This window comes from Cotesia typhae, unplaced genomic scaffold, assembly GCF_013202065.1.
Source record: "Cotesia typhae breed Kobodo isofemale line unplaced genomic scaffold, CoteBio_Ctyphae scaffold_13, whole genome shotgun sequence".
Lineage (NCBI taxonomy): Eukaryota > Metazoa > Arthropoda > Insecta > Hymenoptera > Braconidae > Cotesia > Cotesia typhae.
The window spans coordinates 6,026,116-6,038,746 of NW_027423774.1; the positions used below are offsets into that span (position 1 = coordinate 6,026,116).

Consider the following 12,631-nt stretch of genomic DNA (forward strand, 5'->3'; position numbering starts at 1 on the left):
ATGAATTTTTCAAAAAAAAAAACATCAATAAAATCAAATAGAAATTTCGTTCAAAAAAATAAAAATTAAAATGGTGACCCCACACGGAAAGAACAAGGTGACACTGGATATCATCCCAGATTATACTCATTGTAATCTGGATTATACTCATTGTAATCTTGATTATACTCATTGTTATCTGGATTATACTAGCTATTATCTGAAATTTTTTTTCATTCAGTATAATCTGGTATGATATCCAATATCATCTTGTTTTTTCCGTGTAATTTGGATTGTACTCATTGTAATCTGGATTATACTCATTGTAATCTGGATTGTACTAGCGACTATCTGAATTTTTTTTTCATTCACTATAATCTGGCATGATATCCAGTGTCATCTTGTTTTTTCCGTCTAGATTTACATGTTATTTATTAAATCATTTATATTCGTAATTTATTCGAATTAATGATTGACATACATAAATTAAGTTATTAAATGTTTTGTTATAAAAAATTAATATGTATTTTATTAAGACATTTTCCGTCAATCCAAACGGATGACTTGATTTAATTTTTTTTTCAACTTGTAATCTTGTTGACATAGATATCATAAATATATAATTACATAAATAAACATAAGAGTATATTTTTTAACAAAAACACGTTTTTTTATTTGAATCATTAACAAATACATCTGATTATTATTATTATTATTATTATTATTATTATTATTTGTAATTTAACTTTATAAATTCTAAACGTACTAACTGTATTATTATAATAAAAAGTCAAAAAATTTCGTTATACGGTTTATTTAACAATTTATTAATACTTATAATTAATATTAATTTTTTATTTTAGGAAAGAAACTATAAAAAGTCTTATCTATAATTATTATTTACTTATCAATTGTCTTAATAATTATCTTATACAATTACAAACTTTTATTAGATTATTTCGACAGAAATAATTAATTGAATTACATAAAACAAATAAATAATTGCTAAGTACTTGTACGATATTATAAACCTTCGATATAGTTTGATTGTTTTTATATTACAAATTGATGCTTAAAATTGACAGTGTATTAATGTTTTTTTTAAATTAGTTATTTTATTAATAAAATACTATAGTTTGGATTAATCATAAAATTTATCTGATATAAAACCAAAGTTATATAAATTAAAGATTAAAAAAAAATTACATATTCAAATGATAATAAAATTTATTTTTAAATTTATCAAGTTGTTTATTGTTATTTTTTTGGGTTGACTTTCCTTAAAAGTTTAAATAATTTTTTAGTCTGCGCGCTGTGGTAAAATACCTTTGAGTAAAGTCGGATTGCGCGGCGGAAATTGCTGTTGAGCGATAGCAGATAGCTGCATGTCGATAGGTTTCGTATCGTCGTAAAGTGAGGGTGCCTCGCATAAAATGGCAAATGTACCAGCAATCGAGGCTATTGTAAATATCCACAAGAATAAACGATCGAGTACCATCGCAACAAATCCCCAATCTTGATCTTCCTAAATTATCAAAAAATAAAAATAAAATATAATTTAATAAATAAATAAAATTTTGCTTTATTAAATAATTAATTTTGTTAAATTGCAATGTACTTTCTTAATTATTGATGTTTTTAAAGATCTAAGCTCATCTCGATGTTACACTCATCAAGACCTTTCATTTGAATACTCACATAGCATTTTTTACATATTTTATATATATGGTATTTGTGAAATATATAAATATATAAAATATATGAAAAATTGATGTGGGTACTCAAATGAAAGGTCTCGATGAGTATAATGTCAGAGTGAGCTTATATCTTTAAAAATGTCATTAGTTGTCAAGATAAAAGATAATTTCTTAATTATGTATCTAGAGATAGAGCATTTTCGAATACAGCCTAAATACCTATCATAATAAATTCACTATCGGTAAGAATGATATGAAACCTTGAAAAAGCACAAATTCAAATCAAGACCTTTGCAATGACACTAAATTTCACTAAAAAAAATCGATTTTATCATACGACTACCCTGGAGACGAAATTTTTCTTATTCTCTTAATAATATAGATAATAATTTACCGCATTAAATTCGTCTTGACGTTGAATGTGATGTTGAATGAACATGACATTGTGAATAGCTTTCTCCAACTCGAAAGGAAATTTTTTTTTCGGTGCTACATCACTCATAGACTCATCCAGACCCGACATGACAGTCGGGAGTCCATTATACCCGGCCATTCCAGCCTCTAGACCAATAAATCTGTTTCCAGAAGTCGTGTGTAATCCATTGCAACCTAAATTAATTTTTAAAAATCTTTTATCTTTCAATCACTATACCCTTAACAAAATAAATGTCATTTTTATCTGAATAATAATTACCTCTGCGCCTTATCGATTCAGGAGACGACATCACAGACGGCGATCTCATAGCCGCTGAAATGGCAGCTTCGAATTTGGTTTTTTTAGCGGCTTTTCCCCGTCCGTAAATTTTATTAGCCGCCAGCTCATTCAGCAAATTTTCGGGTACTCGCATTAATAGTAACTTCGGTAATTTTCGTATAAATACCGTTCTAACCCACGGCGCCATTTTATGTGTACTGGGTTTACGATAATGTACGTTGAGTATTATAATTGTTACGACAACGGACAATCCGACCAATACCATCGTGAAAAGTAAATATTTTCCCAACAACGGCAACGCTAATGACGTCGACGGTATTATTTCGGATATCAGTAAAAAGAACATTGTTTGGGACAGGAGAATGTTAATACACAGAGCTATTTTTTCTCCAGAATCCGCGGGCAAGTAAAATGCTAATACTGATAAATATGATATACTGACACACGGAATTATAAGATTAACCGTATAAAATAATGTTTTTCGGCGTAATGTTATGTTGAAAAATATATCCGGAAATGGTTCTAAACAACACGGATAAAACTTTTCGTGGCGTTCTGCCGGAACTCCCAGAATGTCCCATTCAACACTAGGGTAGTATTCGCGTAGATCCATTCCTATTTCAACGTTATTATTTCCCGATTTTTGGTTTATATGTTTCAAATCAATCTGAAATAATTTATTACTTAAATTGGAAATTATGCAGAAGTAGGACTCCAACTATTTTAGATTTAAATTGATTTTTTTTTTCAAATTGTTCTTCACGACGGATTTATTATAAAAATAATAAAAAGTATAAAAATTAAATTTTACAATTTTAAAAATTTTCAAATTATGATATTCTGAATTTACTTTTCTAATTTATTCTATTTTTATCGCTCTTTAAGAAAACAAATATTTTAATAATCCCAAAAAATAGCATCGTCACCATTTAATTAAAAAACACTTTTCTACAAAATCTATACGGCGAAAAAAACATAGGGATTTTTTAAATGTTAACATAATAATTTTTCCAATGGTAACATCATAGAAATATCCATGTGACAAGAAAAAGTCATTTATGACATAAAAAAATTTTTTATTTCAGTTGAAAAAAAATAGAAATAAAAAAAACACAATTCTGAAATTTTCAGGATATTCGTAGAAAATATCAAAGTTTCATATGAAAGAAAGAAAAAAGATATTATAAATGTTTATCATCGAGAAATTTCGAGTTTTTTCGGAAAATCTAAAAAATAACAATGAAGATAGGTTCGAATAATTTTTTTCTATTTTTTCCCAAAAAGAACATTTAATAAAAAAAATTTTGAAAAAAAAAACGTCCCGATAGGTCAATTTTTGAAAAAGTTATAGCAATTTAAGTCACAACGTCCATAATCTGCTGGATTTTTAATTTTTTCGAAATGTAAAGCAAAATTTGAAAAAAATTTCCTCGAATTTTTTTATCACAATCCGACTGTATGTCACTGTTTTACTTTTAAATTATCGGAAATTGCTCGAATGAGAAAATTGTTAGGTAAATTTATAATTATTAAATTAAGTTACAAAAATTTTAGTTATAAATGAATTTTTCCTATGTCACATGGATATTTCTATCATGTTAATAAAAAAAAAAATTCCCATGTTAACATTGGAAAAATAGGAAAAATCCTTATGTTTTTTTTTCGCCGTGTTCTAAAAAAATATTCAAAAAGATCAATTTTTTGATTTTTCAAGCTCAAAAATCGGTGGACCCTCACTTCTGTATAATTATAATTACCCTTAAATTTAGAAGTCAATGAAGATAAATTAAAAAATTAAAAAGTTGGGTCAAGATAAAACAATTACCTGAAGACCATCATAAGTCCACGATCCGAATTTCATAAAGCATGTTTGCTGATCAAATGGAAAATACCTTACATCTATTTCACATGAAGATTTAAAAATAGCCGGTGGAGTCCACAAAACTTTGCCGGTGTAATGTAACACAGCTTTAGTCATAGTTGTAATTCCGTATTCCCCATCAGCGCTGTAAAAATTTTTTTTAAACACCAGTACATTCAATAGATAAATTTTCAAATAATTATCAACAAAATGAAACACGTACTTGTTGTATAAAACAATATCTGGCAACCAAATGTGTTCACTGGGGACATAAAGTTCCTTCATACCACCGTACTCGTTGGGATCCCAACGGAATTTGTGGTCTTGCCATTCCTGTATACAAAACAATAAATTTACGTCACATTATATTTATCTATAAATGAAACAAAATTAAAATTAAATGATTTATCAGCATCGATATTAATTTAAATACAAACTTACGTGATCGAGCCAAACGTTTGTCGTCAATATTTGATCCTTCAAATTCTGAAACAAAGTTTTAATTTTATTTATTGCTTATTGATTAAAGTACCGATTAATTAACTTACCAGATCAATTAATTGAGATAAACGCAGCCCGAGTTTGACAACAACGATGTCAGTATTGTTAGAGACCGGGCGAATTAATCGGTTATAGTTAGAGAGTAAATCATCATAAAGTCGTTTAGCATCTGGGTTACAATAACAAATGCCTAAGGCAAGTGTAATAATAATTAATCTCCTGTAAATCATACTCATAATTATGATCTCACACGTGTTTCTAGACTAGTTACAGTAGCGCGTCCACGCGGTGCAATTGTTTGTTTTCATTTGGTCAATCTTCGAATGTGTTACTCTCCAATAGATTAATCCTTTCATTTAGTCCCTACATTTTTCCAATTAAATATCAAATTTATGTTAATTTGCCTCATTTATCATTCAATCGATCGAATTTGCATCCATCAATATTTAACTTTAACTCTCCACACATCTATAGTTAATTTTTTATCTGGCAATTAAAATAATTTAAAGTTTGTCGATCTGAAGGCTAATAATGTATAATTTTAGCAACAGTTGAGGTAAAACATCCGCCTAGATAAAATAAAACCGTCGATCCGTCGCTTGTCGTTTCTGACACAACCTGTCTATACACTTAAATCGTTTAGCCAACGAACCTGTTGCATGAGTTTCATATAAATTTTTAGTTTCCAAAAATAATAAAATAGTTTATCGACCTGAAAGTTTTGACACTCGTTTCAAATGCAATTTATCAGAATTTTATAAATAAAATAATTATTGTTGTTATTTATTTTTATTGTGACTCTGGTATAGGTTCAGTTCACTAGCGCACTGATTTAAAAAAAGCCCGCTAATACGGGGTTGGGTCTGTTTAAAGATAGGAAATAAATAAATCTTAAATTTAATCGGATGGCAGATTTAAGATAAAAGTGTAAGAGATGTGTGATGTGAAAAATAAAAAAAAATGACAGCAAGATTAAATGATGGTGACGGTCCGCGCGGTCGGTGGACCACTGGAGCCAGAATTAAGAGGGTGCGCGTTAGTTTCCCCGTTTTATTTTCATCTGGAGAAGGGGTTCTGATCGATACGCGACTGCGCTACTCACCACGATTTTCTTCTCGCTGTAATCTTCTATTAGATGCGCAGAATCCACTTCTGGGTTGATTTTACTCTCACATATGCTCTATTGTACACCAGATACTAATTTCTTTTTTATTTTATTATTTTTTTCTTTTACTTTATTGTTAATCTTTCAACAAAACTTTTTTTCTCTAATTAAATATCTGCTTTTATTTTATTTTACAATCAATATTTGACTTTTAAATATTTTTAATTAAAAAAAAAAAACAATTAATATTTTAAAAATAAAAGATCGACGGGTGTATTCAAAATAATTAACCTTTCACAGAAAAATTCTTGTAATAAAAATAAAAAAAAAATTTCTTTTGAAAGGTAATGAAATAGAATCGATGAATAAGTATTAGTAGGAATAAAAGAAAAAATTTTTAAAAATAAATGTTTGGGCGTGGGCTAAAAATAGTGTTTGCTGTATTTTTTTTTTTTTTTTTATTTTTTCTCCTTGGGATAGCATTGGTAGAATCTTACAAATTGTCTGTGGCGCCTGTGAAACGAGACAGGGGTGAGTTCGGAGGGAAATGAATTATTTGAGTGTCGGGGGGTAGACAACGCCACTGGAGAAGGGAAAGGGAAAGAGGACACAGGATGAACATGAGGATTTTCGGTCTTGCTCTTGCTCTATCGGACTCTCCTCCAGTAATATTATAATCTATCTCTTATCTTGCATCTCACCTACAACTGAAAAGAGAGAAAGGGTAATAGTAGAAGTCTCTTGGCCATATTACTATTCTGGTATACTTTTAGCGGAAGGTAACTGGCCTTCTTCTTTTTACTCGCGGATGAAATTCATAAGGGATGCGCATACACGTTTGTTCCACATTGTTCGGCCTGCTGGTTGTACCCTTTAACCTCGGATTTATCCTTTTCCACAGTACAGAGAAAGGGTTCCCAGTGGATTTCACAGACGAAGCTTTCAAATGTGGATTCACAGGTGAACACCATGTAGAACTAATGTATAAATTCATATATATATATATATATATATATATATATATATATATATATATATATATAAATACACACAGACCAAAACAAAGTTTGGTATATAGTGCTAGTATCGTTGTTTAGTATCTTTTTGGTACATTAATGCTCATGCCCGGATATGCTACACTCGCTTGCTTACACAAAATAAACGATTTCAATATTTATTACTCTTCGTATCATGAAAACAGTTGGATAAAATTGGCATTTTATTCGTTGTTATTTATATTTTTTCTCTCTCCCGCTCTAACTGGCTTAATTAAATCAATAAATTAATTGACTTTATTGATGAAAATATATTTTTACTCTCAATAAAATAGCAGCCGGTATCATTATATTGGTATGAAATTCGTTGACTTCAACAAGATAAAACGAAATAAAAAAAAAATATTACATAAAATACGACATATTCCTATCCATGTCTGGATCGTTATAAGAAGAGATCGAAATTCTCGAGTGGATCATCACGGGGACTGACGGACGACACTGTGAAACGGAATATGAGACCCCAGAGACAATATTCAGCCTTGAGGTTCAGTTTCAACTTGTATTTCTGTTTCTTACCCCTTAAAAAAATAATTTTTTTTTTTTTGTATCTCTCGTTTGCTCGAAATATCCTCGAAATAAGCAACGTTGCACACACGTGACCGAGCTCATGCATTTAAAATACCGTGAATGTTTTTTCATGTTAAAAAATTCAAAGGCACTAAAAAAAACCTCTAATGAAGATCGGATAACAAAAATAATAAAAGTAAAAAAGAGTTTCATTAACTGGCTTAAATAAATGAAAATAGTTTCATTAACTGTTGGTAGTATTTCTTACAAGTTTATACCTCCGGAAGATAAAGGGGGTGTAATTAATGTTTCAAGACAAGTTTACATCTAAAACAGCACTGCAGTCAGCCCGAGGTCAATGTCCCTGGAGGTTATAAGGTCTCATGATTTTACTTTTAGAACGCGACTTTTCCTATTTAACATTAGACTCCTCATATAAAATAACCTTAAATTTCATTTATATTTTTTCCTGTTGTTGTTGAAACTTTGGTGTGTTGGTTTGTACATTTTGTAAAGGTTGGTTTGCCCAGCTGAGAGTTTAGTTCCTGTGGTATGAGATAATTTAGAGCTCCCCTGACTTTCTAGATGACATTCGTTTTAATGAAAATTTTCCCGAGATTGTTAATTATCTTCCTTTTTCTATTATAATGTGTTTAACATTAAACATTAAATATTAGATATTAGATTTTGTGAAATTTTACGGAAGATCGGTGGGGAAAAAGCGATGATGTAAGTACGAGTAAAGTACATTGTATGTTTAATGGTGAGAACAAGCTCAATATCTTGTGGGATGATGAAGATTCAGTGAAGAGTGTCGCATTGACGTTACACGTACTTGCCGGAAATCGAAAGACTCATCGTACTGTACGGGCAATCTATTGACTCTGTTTTCACGTCTAGCTTCAACTATCTTCTTACTTTATACATGTACAGAGTAAGTGGTGGTAGTCTGTGCAGCAATTGCTGGTGTACGCGACCATCTATCTATCTGCTACATTTTTACCTCCTAGATTTTTTTTTTTTTTTTTTTTTTTTTATTTATTTTTTTGTCTAGTACTAGTGGTAATATAAGAAGCTAGAGTAGCGGAAGTACATAATCGTAAAATAACTTTTTCTATGGGGCAAAGTCATGCACGTTCGACACGATCGACGACTAACACCAAGTAGATTTGTTGATAGCGAAAATGTTACAGATATTGAGCTTGTTAACTATTTAAAGATTTATAATTCACACATATTACTGAAATTTTATTTTTTTATTAAATTTTTTAACACCAGAATTTTTTATTCTATTTAAAAATAAAGTGGGAATAAATGTAATTTAATTTATTTATTGAGCTTAGTTTTCTCTTTTGATGTTTTTTCACTTAACAAATAATTTTTTTAAAAGTATTTTCTCCCCTAATTTCTTCCCCAGAAGCTTAACGGCAAAGGGAAAAAATCGCCCGTTAAAATCAATCACTATTCTGATGATTTTTCCCTGCAGCTTGCAGTTTAACTTTGTAATAAATTTTTTTTTATTTTTTCTTTTTATAATTTCAAAATTTTACAGAACCATGAACCCAGTTTTTGATTTTTCTCACCCCTGGCGTTGATCTGTACGACTTGAAGAAAATCTAACCGCTTAAATAACTAAGAGAGTCATAAAGTAAATACGTCAAGCTTAAGAGGATTTTATTTTTATTTCACTAGCATCTCAATAAAAAAGTAAGAGCCTCTAGAGTTTTTATAATTTTAACAAGTCAATGACAATCATTATTTTATTTTATTGATAAAATCTATTTAATTGAAACCGCGAATATTAAAAAAAGACGTATAGTTTGAGTATTATAAATTACTCGAGATATTCATCATAGAAATCAGGAATGTACAAATGAATTTGTGTAACAGTGTTTGGTTCGTCAATTTGGTTGATCGTAGGTTGTAGGATTTCTATCGACAGACCACCATCATCATCACCATCTATTTCAAATTTCACCGGTATACCAGTACAACAGTACAACTCGGCATTTCAATTATTTAATCGTAGACACACGATGATGCGTGTAGTCATCACACTGTTATATTGTCTGTTGAATATTTCGGGCAACCACTAATATTCCAATCGACTTCTACCGAGTCTCTGTTTCCATATTTCCACAACCGATTTGTTTCTCTCAAACATTGATAACCACTGTATATAGTATATAGTATTGAATCCTTTTTGAATTTATGAAAATTCCATACATCATCAATCATAACTGCTTTATTACTCCGATCCAAGCTTTTTATTATTCAAATAGAATCAATAAGCCAATCCAAAATGTTCTTTTTTTCCTCAAAGCTTAAAGATAATTTATTGAGTGAATTTGCTCTTCGGAACTATCTTTTGTGATAGAAAAATAAATATTTCCCAAAGAAAATAATGAAGAAAAAAAAAAGTCCAAAAGAACCCCGTATGCAATTGACCTAAATTCCGAGAGCCTTAAGGCAATTTTATGTAACAATGACGCATCACCCAATCACCCAATGTCCTATATAAAAGTGTATCCCCATATGAATCATCCGCTGACATTGAGGGTGTAGAAAGCGTACAATAATAACAATAATAACACCCTAAAAGAACCATAGGAACATACGTTTTATTCGAGTAGATAAAGAATAGCCCAGACAATCATTCTGCTGTGTCTCATCTGTTTTCGGTTGATAGGGTTTCCCCGACTCAGCTATTTCCATTAAATCTGAATTCAGTATCTCAGTCAACGCCCTGTATCTTTACAAAGTAGTCAACCTACCCCTTGATCTTCCCATAGGGACAGAACGAACTCGGAAAAAATAAAACAATGGGGAATGTAAGAAGAGTGAAAGGCAAAATAGAGTAATTGAGGGCATCTGAAGGAGGATTGAGTAGGACAAGATAGTTGTTGTCCTTTTGGGCTGTCAGTGGTGTCAGTGCTGGCTCTAGCTGGCACATGGTACCACGTTTAAGATCGGACCAAAAACAGAATCGTCAGATTCCGTAAAAGATCGTGGAGGGTCGGGTAAGATCGTGACGTTTTACGAACAACGAACAACGAACAACGAACACGACGATTATTCGCACATGGGATTGGTATTGGCTCCCGGGGCTGGCGCAGGTTGCTCTCTTCAGCTCTCTTCGTCTAGCTCTCAGTGTCGACTGGGGGCGCGGATTTTACTCCCTTCTAAACCTACTACCACCCTCAGACCGTCAGCCGGGTAGTCGTGGTGGTGGAAACAGTCAACACTGGTGATGGTCGTAGTGGTGGTGGTGGTAGTTCAACCAGTAGAGTGAGGGTGCTGCTTGTACTGGTGCTTGCATGGCTTTTACTCACTCACTGTCTCCCTCATTCAAAGGACCAACCAATTCTTGGTTCCTTTCTCGCTCTCGTAGATTTTTTTACCCGTTATACAGCATCACAGCAGCAGCACCAGCAGCAGCAGCACCAGCAGCAGCAGCAGCAGCACCGACGCGCGGCTCGACGGCACAACACCCATCAAGGCACAAGGCGGTTAGCGTCAGTACTAAGGTGGGCGGCCGTTGGTAGACTTTGGTGTGCGGTTGTTGAACGTTTTAGACGCGATCATGTCCAGGGAGTGTCCTCGCGGGTGGTTGTGCATGTCAGCGGTATCATTATCGCGACGACGACGCCGATCATCACGTTTTTTTTGTTTTGCGTAAATTAAATAATTAATATTCCAAAGGAATTTTGTTTATCAGACTGTTTTAGTAGTGAATTCAGTGATACAGTGATGGATTACTGTTAATTATTATTATTATTACTATTAATAATAAAATAGTGTCCTAGGATACTATTTATTTATTTTTATTTAAATTTTGGATTTTTCATTTCTCAAGTGTTTTTATCATCAGCTACCGGTAGATACAAGATACACTTAAAGTTCCGGTAAAAGTAGTACGAAATACTATTGGGACGACTTGAACGTTCTCAAGAACAAAAAATGATAAATCTATATAAAAAAAAAAAAAAAATGATTTTTTTTTAAGATTGTTAAATTTTTTGGTGTTGAATAATAATGAAAAATTTATTTAAAAAAAAATAATACGGGTGCGGTGGATTGAGGCGTTAACGTAAAATACATTTAATATAATAAATGTAGTTCTGTTGGATTATTTATTTAAAAAAATAAGTTTGGTTTTTAGTTTTTTTATATGAAAAAAATAAACCAGTGATAATGATGTTGAGGACAATGACGTGGGTTAATACAGGTAGTCGTGACATGAAGAGGGTCACTAGTAAACCAAGTAACACGATACTGAGTTGGGTTAAACGAGTTTATCATCTTGAGGTGGATTTTAAATTATTCGGTTGCATCGTGAGGTTATTTAAAGATGAATCGAGATCCAAGACAACGATTATTATTCTTAAGTTTATTATTACGATGACGACGACGACATTTTTAACTTTGATAGCAGTAGCAGTAGCAGCAGCAACAGTATTAAAAAAAACGTCAACAACCTCACCGACTAATTTAGAAACAATTAATTTTGAAACAATCCAAGGAACAATCATAAAAGCGTCATCAATTAAATTATTTACAACAACAACAACAACAGCTATTATTATTATTATGGTTATGATGATGGTTAAAAAATTATTTAAATGCTGGTGCTAGCGCAAACAGTTTAAATTCGTGTATAATACAATAATAATATTATTATTATTAATAGTGATTGTTATTTAGTGTTTTTTCATCTCGTGACGGTGCTGTTTTTGTGTTTTAATATATATTCAAATAATATATTTATAATAATAATAATAATAATAATAATAATAATAATAAAATATTAAGTGAGTGTTAGTGTTTTACAAGACGTAGCAGTTAGTTTCATTTACGAAATAATAATAATAATAATATTAATAATAATAATAGTATTGAAGAATGATTGTAAGATGACTACTGGAGTGATTAAACCAACAGAGATTGATTATTACAATAAAAGTAACGATAAATAGTTAAAAAACGCTGGAATGTTTTTTTTAACCTGCTCAAAGTGTAAAAGACTGAGGATTGGTACCGTTTACGATGGTGAGTGCGAAACGGAAGCCGGTAGTGAGTCTCTCAGACTTACACCAATAATAAATACCAACAGCTTATCCTTATCGTCGTCGTCGACGTCGTCGTTGTTGTCGTCGTCGTCGTCGTCGTCGCATATCGTTTATCATCACATATATTTGCGATCCGGTG

General features: G+C 31.3%; 1 protein-coding gene across 1 annotated transcript; it reads right to left on the reverse strand.

The window, feature by feature from the left end:
- Positions 1–778: 778 nt before the first annotated feature.
- Nachralpha2 (nicotinic acetylcholine receptor alpha2) lies at positions 779–5,718 on the reverse strand. The gene is made up of 7 exons (XM_074253347.1): positions 4,801–5,718; positions 4,694–4,738; positions 4,476–4,585; positions 4,217–4,397; positions 2,371–3,058; positions 2,071–2,285; positions 779–1,504 (listed from the first exon to the last, which is right to left on the reverse strand). The coding sequence occupies exons 1-7, from the start codon at positions 4,987–4,989 to the stop codon at positions 1,280–1,282; spliced, it is 1,653 nt and encodes a 550-aa protein (XP_074109448.1). The 5' UTR covers positions 4,990–5,718; the 3' UTR covers positions 779–1,279.
- Positions 5,719–12,631: the final 6,913 nt, after the last annotated feature.

Excerpts from the sequence above, each read along its gene's own strand:
- Nachralpha2 (XM_074253347.1), bottom strand. The coding sequence starts at position 4,989 with ATGAGTATGATTTACAGGAGATTAATTATTATTACACTTGCCTTAGGC. Across the intron at positions 4,739-4,800 it reads TATCTCAATTAATTGATCTG|AATTTGAAGGATCAAATATT; the intron begins GTAAGTTAATTA and ends ACTTTGTTTCAG. Across the intron at positions 1,505-2,070 it reads GTCAAGACGAATTTAATGCG|GAAGATCAAGATTGGGGATT; the intron begins GTAAATTATTAT and ends TTGATAATTTAG.